The following is a 20922-nucleotide window of genomic DNA, read 5'->3' as shown; positions in this document are numbered from 1 at the left end:
ACAATTTTTTTTTTTTTGAATTTACAATATCTTTGATTAGATGAAACAAAACCTGTTAGTGGTTTGGTTCAATCCATGTTTTGAACCAATCAATTTGATAAAAAAATACAATAGGTCACAAGTGAAAATGAAGGGTAATCTAGCTATTTAAAAAAAACATGGGAGAAAGAGATGTAAAAATCATAAAATAAGGGAGTATCAATAAAAATGTAAAAGGTAAGGTAGCATAGGGGAATGAGTAAATTCCCCTTAAAAAACTTGAAATCGAATCAGTTGAAACAACTTCAATCGATTCAGATTAGAATCGGCTGTAACCAATCCCAATTCCAGCCAATGGTCACCTTATCGAACGGTTCTATGATCTGACGGCCAAAACTAGGATTTTTTGGAATGATTCCAGCTGATTCCAATTCAGGTCCGAATCTGCAGGGACTAATTCGCCCCGATTCCAATTTTAATAACCTTTGTCGGGGTAAACTTGTTAAGGATGGCTTGAAACGTGAGCAGTTCAACAGGACCACAGAGTCAAAACTTAGCTGGGTGGATCTATTTGCAGCTACCACAAGACCTTTATAACTTAGGCAAATCCCCAAACTTTCATGGCACGTTCAACAATCAACACCATCACAAGGAGGCAGCAGTTAGTGATTTCTTCCATCTTGAATGTGCGAAAGTACATGCATGGTCCAATGTATTGAAGGCAGGGAAAAAAAATTATACTTAGGTCCTGTCAAATTTCAACTCTACTACACCAGTAGTCCAGTACAGTACCCTATTCCATAAAACATTTCAGCGAAGCGTCCAGATCATTGAATTAGCAAGGGTACACAGAAAAACATGTAGCGCAACCAAGCATCCAAAGAGAATTATCAGGTGAAAATCAGATGACATCGACTAAGAATAAACTCTTTACTTGCACCACCTCTCTCTTTGGGCCACCAAAGATGGGGATACTTGAGAGTACTGCCCATCGTCAAAAGTGACCACAATTCCTTCCCGAACAAAAGATTACCTTCGTACAGGTGGCACAACACCCCTACCAGGAGGAGCACCACGTCCAGCAGCCTGGGCCTGCAGAGGGAACAAGGCAAATAAACATGTCTCAGTCCACAATCTATTACAATGTACAAGACCAATCATAGTCCTTGAGGCCCTCTCCTCTGGCTTGCACTCAAGGGTCCCAATTCTGCAACAGAGGATCCAAAGTGGAGCATGGCAGATAAGGCCGAGTCTCCTGCTCGCAAACACTATTTTGATTCTTACAAACAGATATTTACCATGAATAATCCCCTTGCCCCCCCCCCCCCCCCAACCCCCCAAAAATAAATGACTGTCAGGACTGGGAAGCAAATTTCATAAAAGCTACCTAGAGAATCACTAAACAGAACCACTCCAAAGAAGCGACACCAAACCATACGAAAGCCTTCTAATTGTATTTATCTTGTAAATGTTTCAATTTTATGGTGAAACTAGAAGAAATTGTCTATGTTCAACAATAAAATTGTATAGGCTTGCAGAGAACAATTCCTTTTATTCCTTCCCTGTTAAAATGAAGCAAATATTCAAGTCCTCTTTAAGGATTATGTACTCTAAGGCACCTTCAGGCTTCAAACCACCAACAGTTTCTGTGAATACTGAATCAAAGTAAGCAACATTTCTGTCAATTTCATAGAAGAATGGTTAAGAGGATAACAAACCGGGTATGGACCAAATAAAATTGCAAATAGGGTATGGTAGGATGGTTTTGGCAACTTTACTAGATCCCTAGGTTCAAGTAAGTATGGATTTAGAGTAAAAAAATGGATGTGCTTCATTGGATATAGGCTTCTACATGCATTTTTTTGGTTTGCCTGAGTATCAGTATGGTCCATAACATGATTGGATGTGTTTTCACACACTAAGAGAATAAGTATGGTCTCCTACACCCTAAAGGGTAAAGAAAGTGCATGGTAAAAGTACCTAAACAATGTAATCAAGTGGTAATATGAGTCTCATACTGTCTTAAGATTTGGTCAGTTAATTTAAGAAAGTATGCACTCAGAAATATAAATAGTAGTCAACGATATATTTCAAGGAAAATAAAATAAATTATACACTTTTCAGGTGTTTTTAGTTGTTTCTAACCACTAGGTCTATATTCTTGAAAGAAAAAAAAAAGGTTTACATACCCTTCGGTACTTAATTCACTTTTGGCTTTTTTTAAATTCTCAAAGCTTTATGAGCAACCTTCATTCTGTTGGTCATTGTTTCTACCATTACGTTTCTTAAACAAATAATATAGGTTTCCTACCATTTGTACTTAATTGGTCTTCGGCTTCTTCAAAATCCACAAAGCTTTACTAGCAACGTTCATTCCATTGGTCAAAGCAAGAAAGGCCTCTTTTTTTTTTTTGGGGGGGGGGTGGGGTTGAGGATACCAAGCAAAAAAACAATTTCATAAATACATAAGAAAACCCTCTTTTTTTAACTATCACAAACCAAATTGCATTTGGTTTTCAGGATTAGCTACCGCCTACCATGAAAAACCCAAGGGCCATCCACAATGATGATTTCTCCATCAAGAGGATGCTGGCACAGCAAGAAAAAAACATTGAAGTGGAAAATATTAACTCACCCTAGCCCGCATTGCAACAGCACGACCACGACCAACTCCAAGAGATGAGCCCTTCCCCTATAAGAGTAGGGAGAGATAATTGAGAAGAACAGAAGAAACTGACAAATATGAAATTTAATCATGAGTCTGGTCAAAATACCTTGATTCTAGCATCAAGCCTTTTGAACATCGGAGCATTCTTCAACATGTCAGGTATGACCATAAACCTGAGGGGATTTCTCACTCAAATTATGGTTCATTGCAATCATATCATGAATAAACAATGCTACAACATGACAAGAAATGAAGTTACCTGACTTTGCTACCTCGGATGAAAACATGCTCAAGTTGTGACACCTTTCCATCCTACAGACCAGTCAATTGCATCAGCTAAAAATGATGAGCACTGACATAAAATGAAAAGAAGAATAACTGAACAGGGATTAATAGGAAGAGTGCCCATGTCACAGGTTTTCGAACGGTGGTCTCCAAAAAATGGGTACAGTGAAATGTGTCCAGAAATGGGTCTGGGGGAGTTGGCTAAAATGGGAGAAGACCTTTTCCCGGGGGGGGGGGGGGGGGGGGGGGGAGATCATCTTTTTCACAGTCCGTCTGATTTTTCAACTACTGAAACACATGTCACATACCCATGTTGTCTCGTGTTGACACATTCTCTTGGTGTACATTAAACATTCAGGCAACGAAGGAGTTCTCAAATATTAAACAAATTATAAATAGCATAGCCTACATATCCTTTTCTCCCCATGGTATGTATGTCTTATAACAAATATCATGAAAAAATAGATCACTAAACAACAATGACAAAATGTTTGAAAATACACAACAATTACCTCCACAAATTTGCTCATTAGGATCCTGAGCACTTGTAGAACTTAAGTGCTCAGGACACCAATTCATGCACTTCCTCATTCAACCACTAAAATGAACCCACAGTGGCAAAAGGAAATGCCACACCAACATATATGATTGCCTCCAGAAGCTGGACCATAATGTCTGTTGTTTTGTATTTTCCCCTCGTCTCGTTGAATTGATGTCGTATCTAAGTTCTCGAAAATCATGATCATAATGCAACCTTGTGTTTACCCAGAAACACAAGACACCCATACAAACCCCCAACCCAAAAAAAAACACACACAGACACACACAGACGACTCACAAGATTCTGCATAAAAAGCATCAAACTTTATGCGGAGCACTGAACGAATATGGGGTAGCAGACTACTAGTATTTGGGAGTTATTCGTTAACCTAATTCCCAAACTTGTGTGATTTACAAGAGAAAATCTAGCCGTCATCGGGGTTTAAGATGTTTAGTCGCTCACTAGGTTTTAAGCAGTTCATCTAGAGTTTACTGATGCTGTTCAGGAAAGCAAAGCTTTATAAAACAAAAGCCAAAACCCTAGTAAAGATCCATGAGACAAAGAAATGATGGAATAGTACCTTGGCGGTGAATGTGATATTTTCGAGCTGACAATTCCAGTTATCTTCGCATTCAATCATACTCCCTCTGTAGAGCTCTCCGCTCTTCAACTCCACTGTGACTATATGACCTGCTGCTTCGTGCAGTAGCTTTACTGGTATTCCCAAGCTACGACTCATCGCTTCGTCTTCTTTTTTCTCTTCCTCTCTGGTTCTACTCTGGTTTTCCTCTCACAAAACCCTACCAGCCCTAACCCAAACTACTGAACGATCACATAAAAGTTGAATTAAGAAAGGTTTGCCTCTTCTCTTTAAAAAGTCTGGATCGGCCCTGGTGTCAATCTTGGACCGGAACTAACTGACAACAATTAAACCGATTAATTGGTCGGTTCTGAGCCTAACCACTGGAGTGGTTTGTGTTTTAGAATCGAAATCAGATAAAAAATTTCAGTTTCGTTAAGATGTGGAAATTAAAAAGGTTGCCGGTTAGTAAATCAGTGGGCAAGCCTGTGATGTAACGGTTAAGTTGTATTATTGCAACATGTTGGTCGTAGTTCAAAATTTAAAAATAACTTATCCTCTAAAGTAAGGGTAAAGTTGTACACATTTGGCTTTCTTAGACTTTGCAATAGCGGGAGCTTTGTGCATTGGGTCGCTCTTTGTCCAATTAGAAAATCCTCCTGCTAATAAATTGGAGAGAGAATTTTCGTCAGGAAATTGAATTTTATGGTGAAAGCTTGAAATCAAAAAAGCTATGATTTTATTGACAAATTCTTAAAATTTGTCAATATTTTAGTATTTTTCACGAGGAATTTATTGGGATGATGTCCCGTATTTTGATCTTCGATTTGTTAACAATTCATATTATAGACACTAAATCTTGTCACCTCAATTGTTCCCCAATAATAATAATTGAATATAATTTTGCTCTAAAAAATGTAAAACTAAAAATTATCATTTTACCCCCCAAAGTGACTTCAGTACCTAAACCTTATGAGAATGGGTTGAAACTTTTATGAAAATTCATATATGTTTTTTGGGTCCCATGTTTTTTCTAATAAATAAATAAATAAATAATCATAATAATGATAAAACTAACACAATGATAATCTTGAATTGGATCGATTGATTCACCCAATTCAAATTGGAATCAGCAGAGTCTAGTCCTGATTCCAATCAATCTAGATTAGGCCAATCCTTATATATAAACTAGGGCTAGAATTCTACATACTAATTTCATGGCTGATCCAGAATGAATGAAAACCGACCTGGTACGCCTTTTTATCGAAATTGTAATTAAATCGAACCACGTATGCTTTGCTTCTCCCTACCTCCACTTATCGGATCATTCGATTACAGTTACCCCACTTTCCTAAAATCTTAAAACCAAACGCGCCATTATTCTTTCCTTGCTCGTGTGTCTCTCCTGTAAAGTGAATGTTCTGCTCAATCAGACATCTAGCCAATTATTGCACCACTAATTCAACTGGGACCGTTTGATTTGAGGATCTGCGCATCCCGTTTAAGATATTCTGATCAAGGACTTGTGGATAAGTACATACCAAGGCCTACAAACTCCATCAGATTAGAATACCTTGCTTTGGTGTCCGTAGGATGAGCCAGTTTCCATCAAGCTCTGTGGATAAAGGGTGTAATTTCATAGGTTGTATGCTTTTAATATGGATTTGGCTATAGCTTATCATTCACTGTCTGAGATGTGAGACATGAAAACGTGGACGACGGTGTTGGCTCAACCGGTCTAATCAAATATTCATTAGATTTGGCTACTTTACTCTGCTTCTGCTTGTTAGAGAGAGAGAGAGAGAGAGGTGAAATCTGAGACAGGGAAGATGTACAGTTCTGTTTTGCCTCAGACAACTATCAGTGGGCCTTTATCGCATCCCCGGAGAAGCTGCAATAAGGTAACTCAGATTTGTCCCTTCAAATTTGATCGATTTTGGGATTTTGTTTTGAATCAATAATTTGTTGTTGTATTTGTGTTTCTTCCTGTGAATGGGTCTGGAGATTCTGCTTAGTTTCATCAATCCTTGCTGCACAATCTGTTGCTTCAGTTCAAATTATAGCTTTGCATCTGACATGAGACTCTGATTGAGATTGTAGTATGTTTTATTAATGAGTTCTCCTGCCCTTCAACTTCCTGGGGAATTAACGTATATACCGGATCGCATTGCGGTTTTTCTGTAATGACAAGCATTAATGGCAGCCACTGTAATTGGCCAAATTTTGATGGTATCTGATCCTGCTTGTCCTTGGCTTAATATCTGTTGGTTTAAGTTCCTTTACTTTATTTGAGAAGTTTTATCTGTCATCGTTTTTCATTTTCCTTTATTATTATTTTTAAATATAAATTTATGTTGATTGAGCTCTGATCAAGTGGGTAATGGTTGTTGTCTTGCCTGGGGTGTTGGTTTTGTTTTTGCTATTCCGATACTAGTCACTAGCTTGCAAAATAAAGATCCGTTGGCAGAAATGCATCGTTTCAGTCTGAAAAACATGTTAACAACAGGGAAAGTTCTGAGGTAACAGTCGGTTGGATGATGGATGGTTGGTCTCGCTGCCATGTGGTGGGCTTGCTGCTGTATTGGCATGGGGCCCATTTTCACAGTTGATACCGCTGCCTTGCTTAATCCAGAATGTTTGTTGGGGTAGCATTTCCCTAGCAACAGGTCCACGAAACGTCTACACATATGAGGCTAATGTTTCCTCAATTATCTGGTATAGAAGGATCCCTACATCACTAGAAGTATCTGCCTCATGTTAGTTTATTTGATGCACAAATGTTGTAGACATTTTCTCCAGATCTCCTGGTAACTTTCACCCCAAATGGATTTTCCCACTTAGCATATGAAGCTTCGAGAAATGGTTGAAAAGTCAACTTTGGCATCAACTTTAATGTTTGAAGATATAGGGGTAGGGGTTCAATACATGGTCAATCATATGGTTGAGATGTGACATTTGGCTAATCCAAGGGGTGGAGTATCCATTCAACTACCAATATGATAAGAGCAATTTACTTGGTAACTGAAAATGGTGACCATGCAAGAACCAATTCTTTTGTGGCTACTGTAAACATCATTCCTCAATGTTTTGTTATTATTATAAGATCGTATGCCTCAAAAAAATTTATTTGGTGATGCATTTTATTTCTTGTGATGGTTATTGTAACAGTATGAGAACCTGAAAACCAGTACCTGTGATAGAAGGGAGAGAAAACGATTGAGAAGAAGAAGGAAATCCTAGAGCCACGGTAGGATTCAAAATAGAACCTATCGTGGCCTCGGTCCACATTCCACAACTTGTGATGTTATTATTAAAAGTCCTACTATAGTTCAAATTTAAACTTAAGCAAATAACAAAGACATAACTAATAACAATGACTTCTCTATGACTTAAATCAGACTTCTCCAACTCTTGACTTTACACATACTCTCCCCCTCATGTTACAATATTCAACACTCCCCCTCAAACCGGAGTATATATATTTCCCATACCCAGCTTGGAACAGCCAGTAAGAAATGCATGCTTAAATAACGCATTAGTGAACATATCGCTGAGTTGATGTCCGGAGTTAACAAACGAATTAGAGATCAGTTTCTGTTATAAACAACATTCCTCACAAAATGACAATTGACCTCAATACGTTAGTTTCTCATGGACCACTGGATTACTATCAATATAGATCGTAGCTCAATTATAATAGTATATGTCTATAGGTTTAGTGACTACAAAATCCCAACTCCTGAATGAGAGATTTCACCCTCATCTCAGTTGCCGTATGTGCCATAGCCTTATACTCAGCCTCTGACCTTGACCAAGCCACTATAGTTTGCTTCTTACTCGTCTGGGTAACAAGATTTCCACCAACAAACATATAGTACCTAGTAGTTGATATGCGATCACCATCAACACCAACAAGTCACCTTTACTGATTTTATCCCCAAATTGTTTTTCATCATACGCTCTAAGCTTCAGATTAGGATCCCTAGGAGTATCCACAAGCTTAGAGCCCAACATCCCAATATCCCAATCTTAGATAGAACCATCTTGCCATCTTGGAGATACTTGACAGTGTACTCCCAATGACACTGCTGAAGCTCCTCCTAGGGGGTAAGTTGGTAAGAGACTATGTTTGACAGTCCAACAAGGTATCCATATCTATACCAAAGCATTCTTTTAACCAAGATGTGACAATGCTTCCTGGTTAATTTCTATTTCTTGTTTTGGAGTTTTTATATATTGTTTTGTAACCTACGATGGAAGATAGAGATTCTGATTCTGGAATGACAATGATTTCTTTTGAGTGCCTGTGTGGCCAGTGCGTGTGAACTTTCCCGCCCTTCTTCTGTGCGATCTCTCTCTCTCCTCCCCTGCGATCTCCTTCTTCCTCTTTCTCTCATTGATTTCTCCTCTCCTTGTTCTGTCACGTAGTATAGTCCTTTGTAATATGGTTTTGATTCCCCTATTCCCCCCTTTTTTCTCCCATACCTTGAGAGATTAATCATCCCTCTTGGGTGATCCTACCTACTTGAGATAAGGGAGAGTCTCTCTCTCCTCTAGGAACCCGTATCCCTTAAAGTATCCATGAATACTTTTTAGCTAATCCTCACTCTTGTTTGAAACCAATGTGGGACTATTCTTAAAGAGGTTCCCTTACAAGTGCTTCTTAGCTCATAACAATTCCACAAGTGCACCAAGACAAGAAAAAGAAACCAAGGAATATTTTGAAACTTTGAAGCAACTAACAACATAAAAACCAGCATAGTGATTTTGTTTGAGTGCTTGTATGGCCAATGCGTGTGTGAACTTCCCCCTTCTTCTTTGCTCTCTCTCTCTCTCTCTCTCTCTCTCTCTCTCTCTCTCTCTCTCTCACCTCCCCTGTGATACCTCCTTCCTCTGCCTTCAATTGATTTCTCCTCTCCTTATCTGTCATGGTAGTACAATCCCTTGAGGTCTGATTTCGATTACTCTATTCCCCCTCTTTTTGTCCCCATACTTTGAGAGATTAATCATCCCTATTGCGAAACTTGGCTTTTAAAGGTTGCTTGAAATAAGTTGATGAGGACAACACTCAAGGGTTTAGGAATTGCCAGAGGAGACACAGACACATGCAACCACATGTCACTTCATTATGGCTAGATGACCAATATCCTGTGTAGTTCACTTCATTATGGCTAGATGACCAGTATTCAGTGTAGTTCTTTTTATTATTTTGTTGTATTACTTTTATTTGATGCCAGACTATTATCTATTATGTTGTAGTGTTAAGTGGTGGGAGTAATTATATGAGTAGTTATTTTAGGAAATATCAATTTTTTATTTTGTAATGTTATGAGGCCCTTGTACTCATTATGGGAAGACAATGAAATTATTTGGAACTAGTGAGATTACTCTCTTTTTCTGCAGCACGAGTGACTTTATGCAATTCTTGGAGTGAATCCAAGATGGTGTGAAGCCAAGATGATCTTCTTTCTTGTTTGTTACATACCTAGATAGATGCGCTGTGAAGAGTAGTTACGTGAAGAATATTGTGGGTTAAGTGCATGGTTGTGGGGTTAGTTACGTAAGGTGCATGGAGTTATTGTTGTATTAAGTTAGAGTTAGGGGGGGAGTGGGGAGTTTACTTAGCAGTTTCTATTATCAATTATTATTAGTTAGTATTACGTCCAAGTGCTGTACGTAGAGTCACTTGTATTACCTTATTTATTGTGAGATAATGAAGGGAAGGATATGTTGAAGGATTCCTAAATTATCTACTTGAAAATTGAAGCAAGATTTCCTTGATTAAGTCTACTAGTTCTCCTATTATTTCTCTCCTTATTCCGTCCAACTCCTCTTTTACTAAGATAAGTAAGCATACTTAGACAACGTACGTACCGTCTTGGTCTCAGAGCTGGAACATGGATCAAAGGGTGGAGAAGCTTGAAGAAGAGGTGGAATCTCTTTCCGAGGGACAATATCTGATTATGAGCGAACTCAATGAAGTGCTTGAAAGACTTGGCACACGTACAAATCTGCTAGAACAAGAGGGAGAAAATTCCACAGCTTCACCTTTGACCCATAATGGATGACCTGCGACAACCTTAGGAAGTCGGCCAAATGGTTCTCAAAATCATTCACCCCCAAACTCGGTAAGCTCGACTTTCCCCATTTCAATGGTACAAAGGATACTACCAGTTGGGTTGGTCGAGTAGAGCAGTTTTTCCACTTCTACCAGACTCCTGAAGAGGAAAGTGTGTCATTGGCTTCCTTCCACCTGAAGGGAGACACCCAATTATGGTTCCAACTATTCCGGCAAGAGGGCAAGAAGATAACTTGGCAACACTGTTGTGATGGATTACATATAAGGTATGGACCATCACAATTCTAGGATTATTTTGCAAAATTGGTGAAACTACAACAAGGGGGGGTCTGTTCGAAGTTTTCAAATGCAATTCGAGAAGTTTCTATCAAGGGTTGGTCCTCTACCACCTCATACCAAGTCAGCTGCTTCCTTAGTGGCCTCGAGGACAGCGTAGAAGTAATGGTCGGGTGCCCCATGTCCATATCTGCTACCATTAGCCTCGCTCATATATTCGAAGATCGTAATTTAACGCACTGCAGGCTGTTTCCGCACTCAAAGCAAAAGGGGAAATGGATTCCTTGAAGGAAACCAGCCCTAGCTGCTCTTCTCTTCTGGTGAGGAGAACGACGAATGTTGAAAGGGCAAAGGGGTTGTGTTATAACTGCAATGAACGGTTTGTGCCGAGACATTGTTGCAAGAGGTTTTTCGTGATTGAGGATCATAATAAAGAAGCTGGCGATGAATTGCAAAATTGGAGGAAGCTGATGAGGTGCAAGAGAAGCCTCTTGAGATCTCACTTCACTTCACGCTACGAGTTTCCTGATTTAGGCCTTGAGGACAAGACCATTCCTTAGGGAAAGGGTTGTTATGTGCCTAGATACATGGGCTGTGAAGAGTAGTTATGTTAAGATTATTGTGGGGTTAGTTACGAAAGGTGCATGTAGTTATTGTTGTGGTTAAGTTAGAGTTAGTAGGGGAGAGGGTATGTTTTTTTTAATATATATATATATATATATGTATATATAAATGAAATAAAATAAAATAAAAGGAACTAAATAGAGGTTATTACAGTTATTATTATCAGTTCTTATCTAGTATAATGTCCAAGTAAATTATGTATGTGGATTATGTGGAGTCACTTGTATTACCTTATTTATTGTGAAATAATGAAGGGAAGGATACGTTGAAGGATTCCTAAATTATCTCCTTGGAGATTGAGGCGAGACTCCCTTTATTGAGTCTAGTTCTCCTATTATTTCTCTCCTTATTCTGTCCAAATCCTCTTTCACCAAGATAGGTAAATGTACTCAGCCAGTGTATGTACCATCTATCTTCTTCTTATATTCACTCCTCTCTTTCAAACTCTATATCCACGGAAAACCATCCCTGTTTGATTCACCAAATCCATTGTTGTTTGTACAATCATATTCCTCCCAAACTCCATTTCCGTTTCACAAGAGCCTTCTATTTGTTCTTTCAACTACAGCAGCCCATAAACCCCAATAAATCATACCTTTTTGGCTGGAATAGTACTGATTGTGAGGAAAGATGTGGTATCCCAAATTCCCTTGATCCTACTTAGTCAAATCTCCAAGAAACCCAATTTTTCCCTTCCCCTTTTTGTTCCTTTCTCTTGTGGTTTGAACTTCTAATAAATTAAGATATTGACGTTATTCAGGGTGAGCCCATAGCGAACCCAAATAGGTTTTGTGACCCAGGTTTTCCCATCAATGAGAAACACTAACAAATTTAGAAATAGGTAAGAAATATTATATTTTTTAATACAAGATCGAATACCTTTACGAAGAACGACTGGCAAGTCAGTAGCGGAAGAATCCTCAGGCAAAGGTTCTGATGAAGTAGAGGGCAGCAATGAAGGATCAATAGGGACCGGTGTAGTCAACTTGGGATGAAGCTAATATACTTGCAATTGCTTGTACACCTAAAAAGTGTTCCTAGGTTTGTTGTGAGCATTTGGACTTGGGATCTCGTAGAATTGTACAAAAAGAAATGAATCAATAACAATCTATCTCTATGGGATTAGTGGCAGCTATGGTTTGTAGATTGACAATGGACTGGTCTGGAACATGGGATTCTCTGTTCCGGATTCGTATCAGAATGAAGCTATGCAATCTATCATATACAATGGATTGGTTGATCCATTGTGTATAACGGCTATTGTTTCTTGGATGGGCACTATTTTTTTGTTTGGATTGTCTGATGCAGAACAATCTGTCATCGAAGAATTTCCAACATTCATTCTCTAGTGGGGAGTGAGTTCAAGACCAAAGAAATCCAGAGCATCTCTTCCTTTTCGCCTTGCCTTGAGGGCTTACGGGTCAGTGGGCACAATTGAACAAGGCTAGTATTCAGATCTGTACTGCTTGGAATCAATCTGACCATGGTACCGGTATTTAAATCCTAGATGGAAATGATATACAATATATCTGATGAAGACACGTCTTTTTGCTCCTGAATTGCAGAAGAAAAAATAAAAATCAACCTTTTCCTTTTCAGTTGAAAACTATATACGGAAGATATTCAATAGTATACAAGTGCATGATATGAACTGTTATATGTCCACTATTCAACTCCATGGCCTATCTATGATTATTATTGTACAAAATATTTATTTTTAAATTACAATCATTAAGAATCCTATATTTCAGCTTGATGGTGATAGATGCAAAGTTTGTGTGATAGCTATTTTGTTGATTACTTTTGAATTATGTGTGAATATGGCTGAACATAAGTTAGTGTGCTAATAGTTTGTCCAAAGTTATCTGTTATTCTCAGGCCTCAAGAGAGTACTTGGACCTAATCAAACCACAATCAACTTCGATATATCATGGGTGCAGCAAATTACATGGGCAGTGTTGTTTCCTTTCTAAACGGAGGCTTTCATTATATGGGAAGGTGTGTCGATATTGCTGACATAATGCATGAAACCACTCATAATTAATCTAGTTTGAAGAATGAATGATTGTCTTGTTAATGCGAGGTGTGATGTTCACAGGTTTGGAATGTTTTCTTTTTAAATCATTGTTTAAAATAGTGTGATTATTGATTGTCATCATTTGATATCTAATATAGAGAAAAACTTAGACTTCCGTATTCCCATTACAACCCTTAGTAAGGAATTCAAAAGTTCTGTGAGAAGGTTCCGTTTGTTTCAATGGGGAAGAAAAAATCCTGGTAAATAAAATTTAGTTTGTGAAGCTTATTTTGTATTTATTTTTTTCTTTTTGTGATTTTATGTGATGGTAATGGGATGGGGAGGGGGTAGTGTCATCTTGTCTTCCAAATTTTTGTATTTCATTTCAGTAAAATAATTTCTGGTTTTCAGGTATACAACATTTCCTTTTGCTTTGTAAGATAATTCCTTTAAAACTATTCTCCATTGAATCAACCAAATCCTAAGGGAAGAAGCTGCTGTCTCTTCCTTTGCCAGCCACATTGTGGCACAATTCACCTAGTTGGGGCCTATCTGGGACCTTCCATTAGATGGCCCTCTGCTGTTTCTCTTCCTGCTTGATATTGTCGTGTTTAACCAACCATTATTTTGTACATTATGGCCCTTCCCAACCTCACAGTGATGGGAGCTTCATATGCTGGGTACACCCTTTTTTTTAGGAGATGTCTCCAGGGACTTGGAAATCCCCTAGAAATCCTAACTATGTATTTATCTGGAAAGTTAAAAACTTGTGGTACATGATCTATGGTTAAGGGGGGTGCTTGGTCCAATTGTAAGGTACGAATGTTGCGACCTGGTAGTCAAGAGGTCGAAACAGCATCTTGATATTCTCAGGGTAAGGCTGCATAGTTCTTCCTCCCCCCCCCCCCCAGACCTCGCACATGCGGGAGATTGTTTTTAACTTCTAACCCAAAAGATCTGTGTGGAATGATGGGTCCCAAAAACCTTTGATGTGCTTTAATGTGTATGGTGAAGGCATAGAATACCGACTTCTTGAATCCTCAAATCCTGAAATGAATATTTGCATTCATGTGTTAAATTCCTTATTAACAGAAACATAAGGTGAAGGTTCATGAAGAGTACTTCTTTGGCATTTAAATTCTGGGAGTATTTTCTTTCTATCTCTTTTCTTCTAAAGTCAATTTAGGTCAGCTATGACTTTGAGTTTGGTTAGCTCCAATTTGATTAAGTTCTGATATTTTTCTTTTTCTTTAATAGTCTGAGCACAATTCTGCAATATCTTCCCTTTTAACTGATGAACACTCAGCAATGATGAACGTTGAAGAAGATATTGAAAATATTGGTATCTTGAACTTGGATCAAGGCTTGGAGCCATATAAAGATCACTTGAGATATAGAACAGGGAGATACGTGGAGCAGAAGGAGCTCATTGAGAAATATGAAGGAGGTCTTGAAGAATTTGCTCGAGGTCAATTTTTGATGCAGAACATATGCGTTTTCCTTTCCCATAGTTATGTAATATTCGTGTGGATATTCTTTTTTCTTGGGATAATATTAAACATGTGGAGCCCAAGTTCAGGGGTTTGATTATTCATGGTGCTTCACTGCTTAGTACAAGATCATTTGATTTTCAGTTAGCTTCACTGGATGAGTAAATTGGTTCAATCAGATAAATTCACTTTGTAGCCAAAAGGAGGGTGATGGTCAACCCTTAGTTTTGATTCATCAGAAGATTAATATCATCTGATCTGGTTGCTGTCTGGTCTAGGAGGCCTCCTATTTGGTCCATCAATAGGATCCTTCTGATCTCTTTTATTGTCACCAGTTTTGTTAAAGTTTTTTCGACACACAATACCTCATTACCTCTGATTATTTCCTTTGTTTCCTCCCTTCCCCCCCCCCCCCAACCTTTTCCTCAGGTTATCTAAAGTTTGGATTTAACAGAGAAGAAGATTGCGTTGTGTACCAAGAGTGGGCTCCTGCTGCACAGTAAATTCTTTGACCCAGTTCTACTCTTTCTTTTGAGTTGCTTTTGTCTGCTTGTAACTCCTCTCAGTAAATGGAGGAAGTGGCATCATGTTTATTTGCCAAAATACAATTTTCCCCTCACAAGTCATCTTCATATCATTATTATCATCGAATGAGTAATTTTCACTGACTTGTAAATTGTGCTGTAGATCACTGCTGCTTATGGTCGAAATTTTGAATTTATACATAGGTACATTCAGATTAGGAATTTAATTGCCTTCATGTTTATGTTTTGACGGGAGAACTACATAATGCAGGGAAGCACAAGTTATTGGGGACTTCAATGGATGGGATGGTTCCAACCACAGAATGGAGAAGAACCAGTTTGGTGTTTGGACTATCAAGATTCCTGATTCTGGTGGGAATCCAGCCATTCCACACAATTCAAGGGTCAAGTTCCATTTCAAGCATGGCAATGGGGTTTGGGTGGATCGAATTCCTGCATGGATAAAATATGCCACTGTAGACCCAGCCAGTTTTGCAGCACCATATGATGGTGTGTACTGGGAGCCCCCACCTTCACAAAGGTGCTAATTCTTGTTTATTCTATTTCCCGGTCTTCTTTTCTTCTGTTTTCACAAGGGGTAAAAAAGACATGAGGATCTCATGCATAAAAGAGTTGCAATATCAGAGGGAAGGGGGGGGGGGGGGGGCACTTCTGCCTGGAGCTTTCAGTTTAAATGGAAGCTTTATTGTTTATTTGTTATTGCTCAAAATCACTAAGGATCCAATAACTGTCAGGCTTAGTTTCTTTTATGTCAATGGGATCAGTGAATGTTTTCCTGAACTAAACCACTCAAACTCGAACAGTTGATAGGCTTATTGCTTTCATTTGATCATGCAGGTATGAATTCAAACATCCTCGGCCCCCAAAGCCCAAGGCCCCACGTATATATGAGGCTCATGTTGGAATGAGTAGCTCAGAACTCCGTGTAAATTCATATAGAGAATTTGCTGATGATGTGTTGCCCCGTATACGGTCAAATAACTATAACACTGTCCAGTTGATGGCTATTATGGAGCATTCCTACTATGGATCCTTTGGTTATCATGTTACAAACTTTTTTGCTGTTAGCAGTAGATCTGGGACCCCTGAGGACCTCAAATATCTCATTGACAAAGCTCACAGCTTAGGTTTGCGGGTCCTGATGGATATTGTTCACAGTCATGCAAGTAACAATGTGACTGATGGTCTTAATGGCTATGATGTCGGCCAAAGCTCGCAAGAGTCCTACTTTCACACTGGAGACCGGGGGTACCACAAGCTATGGGATAGCCGACTATTTAATTATGCTAACTGGGAAGTTCTTCGCTTTCTTCTTTCCAATTTGAGATGGTGGCTTGAGGAGTTCCAGTTTGATGGGTTTCGATTTGATGGCATCACATCAATGTTGTATCATCACCATGGAATCAATATGGCATTTTCCGGGGATTATAATGAGTATTTCAGTGAAGCTACTGATATCGATGCTGTCGTTTACTTGATGCTGGCCAATTGTCTGATTCACAATATATTGCCAGATGCAACTGTGATTGCTGAAGATGTCTCAGGTATGCCAGCTCTGGGTCGACCTGTGTCTGAAGGGGGAATTGGTTTTGATTACCGTATGGCAATGGCCATCCCTGACAAGTGGATTGATTACTTGAAGAACAAGAAGGATGAGGAGTGGTCAATGAAAGAAATATCATTGACCTTGACAAACAGGAGATACACAGAAAAGTGCATATCATATGCTGAGAGTCATGATCAGGTATTTTGATTTAATTTTCCTTGTGAATGTTCTACCGTCTGGAGGCCTTCCCTATCACTTAATTGTGTGGTCATTGCTGCAATGTCATAAAGGAGACGAAGGTTAGATAGGTTCATTATGGTATGGAGCAACTTTAAAGGACATGCTCCTTCCTCTTTTTTTTTTTTTTTTGGGGGGGGGGGTTGTGGGGGTGGGGGAGAGGGACTATTGTCTTCTCAATAGCCTTAAAAAACTACCTATGAAATATCTGATATTTCCTCCAAGAAGGAACCTTTCTTGGGATGGTCATAAAGTCCTTGGGTTTATCCTTTCCTTTTTATCAAATCAAATAGCATTTTCTTTTCCTGACAATTGTTCTCTACTGACAGGCCATTGTGGGTGACAAGACCATTGCTTTTCTCCTAATGGATAAAGAAATGTATTCTAGCATGTCTTGTTTGATGGAAGCTTCTCCTGTTATTGAGCGAGGGATTGCCCTTCACAAGGTCTGTGCTTTACTCATTTACAGTTATTGCTGTTTGCATATTGTAGTTGGCAGAGTTTCTTAGTTGATGGTCTTTAGTCTGTACTGCAACCATGGGTACCTTAAAATGATTCAGTCTTACTGTTATATATACAATCTGTATGTGTATTTAATTTTTGGGTAAAATATTTGCACACTGCCAGCTGAAATATGAAACTGCTTGTGGGCAACTCTTTTAAGACCCAAATTACTGTAGTAACCCCCCCTGTAAAATGACTTGTATACCCCACCCTATTTCAATGTTCCCCATAATACCCTCCCTCCAAGGCCCCAAATTGCGAGATCACCCCCGCTATTCCACTTCCTTCTATTCAAAAGACGAGCAGCCCTTGAACAAAAAGGCCAAATTCAGGCTCTTTTTATATATATTATATAAAATATTAAGCCCTAAAGTAGGTAGCCCCAAAAGCCTCACTCAAAAGTTGCAGCGGAGGGAACCCCCCCCCTTTAATTTTTTGTGCATTATGCTTTCCAATATCAATTTGAAAAATCTCATTTGTAATCTAATATGTTAGATATTGTTTTCTAATTGATATTGTACCTTTATGTTCTCATTGATATTGTATTTCTTTGTAGATGATTCATTTTATAACGATGGCATTAGGAGGCGATGGTTATCTAGACTTTATGGGAAATGAGGTAATCAATCCCATCCCTGAACACATACATGCACACACCATCGTTGTCAATGTGCCACCTTGGTTACAAGTCATTCTTTCAGCACCTGGGCGTGCAACTGCCTTATTATTTTTTAATTAAAAAAACTGATGCATTTTCTAGCATTTGGTACGATGGTGTACACTTTAAGATAAACTGCCATACCTTGTATCATCATATGTGTATAGAAAAAATAAGAACAAAAGAGAAATAAAAGTTGAAGAATAAAGGAGTCCTTTTAGGAAATTTACAAAGATCCTGGAGGTGAGTCCAGAGAGAAGGGTGTAGAGAGAAGGGCGTAGTGGCTTACTTCTGGTGGTAAATCATTTTTTTGTTTAGAAGAAAGAAACACATTTCACCTATCTGTCTCCTAATCTACCTGCTCACAACTTGCCAGCTTTTTTTGATTTGTTATAATCGAGTCTTATTTCTTCTCTGATGGAATTCTGTAGTTTGGTCATCCTGATTGGATTGACTTCCCAAGAGAAGGCAATGGCTGGAGTTACGATAAATGCAGACGACAGTGGGACTTGGTGGATGCAGATCATTTGAGATTCAAGGTTGGAATCTTGGTTTTAGTACCAGACTTTTATCATATTTCATTCTTAGCTGTTCTTGACCTTATGGAATGTGGTCATCTGTTTTACTTTGGTCAGTGACATAAGAAAATTTATGACCTCTTGCCTTATATCCTATAAGCACAATGCACCTGCAGAGGAATTGTGACTGCTATTTTGAGGTTTCCCAGTTTCAAAACTTTTGGTATATCCCAGGCTACAAATGACTCTGATATCTGTAACTATCTGGCTTGCTGATATTATGATAGCATAGGGGGAAATATTGTGAATGATCTGTGGATTATATACCAGATTATTTGTGTTATTAGATATGTGCTGGATTTTTGACGTAAGATACCTCAGTGATATCATAAAAATGATGGCTCCTACCCCTCTGCACATTTAGTCACCCAAGGATAGAGCTCCAATATGCAGACACAATGTCTTGTTAATTCCTGATATTTACCATTGCACACTTAACTTTTCCTTTTGTCTCCCATATATAATTTCTAACACTAATCTTCTGCGTGCTTGATAATCCAGTTCATGAATGGATTTCATAGAGCTATGAATTTGCTTGATGATAAATTTCCATTTCTTGCATCGACAAAACAGATTGTGAGCAGCACTGGTGAAGAAGACAAGGTAGGAATGCTCCTCATTATTCCACATACCTTTTTTTCTCCTCTAGTTTTAAAAAAATATATTCTTTTTAACATATTATAATTAATCAACATTACTTTTTCTACAGAATGATCATTTATGAAAATCAAATATCTTTCACTGTCAAAAGAATCAGGCGAGAGAGTTAACCATGGTTTTAAGTATCAGTGCGTATCGTGCCGTATCGGCCGATACGTATCCGTATCGGTAGGCATCGGCACGATACATACCGATACACTACGGGGAATATTGGGCCCCCTTTTACGTATCGCTGTATCGTGCGTATCGTATCGTACCGTACCGTATCGGTACCGATACGTACGATACACTACGATACGAACTTTTGAAAATCTGGAAATTCCCGAGAGTATCGGTACGTATCGGTATGTATCGACCGTATCGTGCAGTATCGAGCCGTATCGTACTGTATCGGTACCGTATCGATACGTATCGACTGAAAATATGAAAATTCCCGTGAATGTGCCTTTTATTGTTTGAACAAACACTTCAAACTCTCACCATTGGTTTCTATATTTCTCTTCTTTCTTCCCCTTTGATTCACACACCTTTTTGGAGACTCAAATGGTAGATTGAAAGAAACATTGTCGAAGTGAATGGTTCAAAGAAAGAAAAAAACATAGTCCAAGAAGAACCTTGAACTTGAAAGTTGAAAATTTTGAATAGTAAGTTCTTGAATCTTTACTCACTTTTTTCAACTTTAACCTTAGATTTTCAAGTTTTTTTACAAATCTAAGGTTCATCATAGGGGTGTCAACCGGTCGGGTCGGTTCGGTTTCGATCGGGCTTAATCGGGCTTAAAGACTTTCAAAGGCTACACCGTGTCCGCCCATTGAACTAATCGGACTTAGTTATTGAGGGCATGGTATACTTTATATTCGGTCGGTCGGCCTCGGGCTATAATCGGGCCACCTTAATCGGGCTTTAGTCGGGCCTTAATTGGGCTACGGACATGTTTAATGTTAAACGGGCTTTAACCGAATTTTAAACGGACCCTCTTTAAAATGTGCTCTTATATTCCGGCCCACTCATGCAAACCCAAAAAAATGATAATAAATTAATAAATGATACCAAATATAACCATTATTTAAAATATGAACATGTTTTTACTTTTTAGTTTTTTACTTTCTAATTTGGGGGGTAAAATAGGTATTCTACAATCATTAAAGGGTCGGGCTAGGCCAGTGCACAATAGGCCGGTCTCGATCGGGTGTTAAACGGTCAGTCTCGGTCTGGCGTCCGACGGTCCAAGCAGCAAAACCAAGACCGACCGTTTATAAACGGGCCGGGCTCAAGCCTGACACGTTTAATAAACGGTCCGGGCTGGACCGGTCTATAAACGGTCGGTCCCGATCCGTTTAGTCGGTTCGGGCCACGAATTGACACCCCTAGTTCATCATACTTAGAATCACATTTTGTGCATCATTATTACATGAAATCATTGGATTTATAAGGATTTACAAACTTTTTTCAAGAGAAAATGAGGGTTTCAATTTATTTTAAATTTCTTAGATCTACTCATGCTCAATGATTAAAAATGTTTAGATTTTTTATATGTTATGTAAAAACAAGTGTTCTACAACTTCCATGGAAAATTTTGATTTTTCTCAAAAAAAAATATTTGTCTATCAATACCATACACTCATCATTTTGAACATTTTCAACTCAATATATTT

The 20922-nt window shown here is 38.6% G+C and overlaps 2 protein-coding genes across 6 annotated transcripts; one reads left to right on the top strand and one right to left on the bottom strand.

Moving 5' to 3' along the window:
* Nucleotides 1–641: 641 nt before the first annotated feature.
* Nucleotides 642–4322, bottom strand: LOC122083280 (small nuclear ribonucleoprotein SmD3b-like). Its single transcript, XM_042651030.1, has 5 exons — nucleotides 4054–4322; nucleotides 2907–2959; nucleotides 2754–2820; nucleotides 2615–2671; nucleotides 642–1071 (listed from the first exon to the last, which is right to left on the bottom strand). Exons 1-5 carry the CDS (start codon nucleotides 4210–4212, stop codon nucleotides 1009–1011), a joined length of 399 nt encoding a protein of 132 aa, XP_042506964.1. The 5' UTR covers nucleotides 4213–4322; the 3' UTR covers nucleotides 642–1008.
* A 1475-nt stretch (nucleotides 4323–5797) lies between these two features.
* LOC122085142 (1,4-alpha-glucan-branching enzyme 1, chloroplastic/amyloplastic-like) lies at nucleotides 5798–19306 on the top strand. Of its 5 annotated transcripts, none has more exons than XM_042653588.1 (10): nucleotides 5798–5954; nucleotides 12911–13030; nucleotides 14307–14517; nucleotides 14969–15038; nucleotides 15335–15604; nucleotides 15922–16828; nucleotides 17197–17313; nucleotides 17928–17990; nucleotides 18461–18568; nucleotides 19109–19306. In XM_042653588.1, exons 1-10 carry the CDS (start codon nucleotides 5883–5885, stop codon nucleotides 19289–19291), a joined length of 2121 nt encoding a protein of 706 aa, XP_042509522.1. In that variant the 5' UTR covers nucleotides 5798–5882; the 3' UTR covers nucleotides 19292–19306. The 5 variants fall into 5 exon arrangements, with proteins under 5 accessions (XP_042509522.1, XP_042509524.1, XP_042509525.1 ...); XM_042653591.1 differs by having other exon boundaries at nucleotides 5808–5954; nucleotides 12894–13030; XM_042653593.1 differs by having other exon boundaries at nucleotides 5808–5954; nucleotides 12894–13115.
* Nucleotides 19307–20922: the final 1616 nt, after the last annotated feature.

This window comes from Macadamia integrifolia, chromosome 7, assembly GCF_013358625.1.
Source record: "Macadamia integrifolia cultivar HAES 741 chromosome 7, SCU_Mint_v3, whole genome shotgun sequence".
NCBI lineage: Eukaryota > Viridiplantae > Streptophyta > Magnoliopsida > Proteales > Proteaceae > Macadamia > Macadamia integrifolia.
This window is presented reverse-complemented; position numbering and strand designations above follow the sequence as displayed.

Excerpts from the sequence above, each read along its gene's own strand:
- LOC122083280 (XM_042651030.1), bottom strand. The coding sequence starts at position 4,212 with ATGAGTCGTAGCTTGGGAATACCAGTAAAGCTACTGCACGAAGCAGCA. Across the intron at positions 2,960-4,053 it reads ATATCACATTCACCGCCAAG|GATGGAAAGGTGTCACAACT; the intron begins GTACTATTCCAT and ends ACTGGTCTGTAG. Across the intron at positions 1,072-2,614 it reads CTGTTGCAATGCGGGCTAGG|GCCCAGGCTGCTGGACGTGG; the intron begins GTGAGTTAATAT and ends TTCCCTCTGCAG.
- LOC122085142 (XM_042653588.1), top strand. The coding sequence starts at position 5,883 with ATGTACAGTTCTGTTTTGCCTCAGACAACTATCAGTGGGCCTTTATCG. Across the intron at positions 17,991-18,460 it reads TAGACTTTATGGGAAATGAG|TTTGGTCATCCTGATTGGAT; the intron begins GTAATCAATCCC and ends GGAATTCTGTAG. Across the intron at positions 18,569-19,108 it reads CAGATCATTTGAGATTCAAG|TTCATGAATGGATTTCATAG; the intron begins GTTGGAATCTTG and ends TTGATAATCCAG.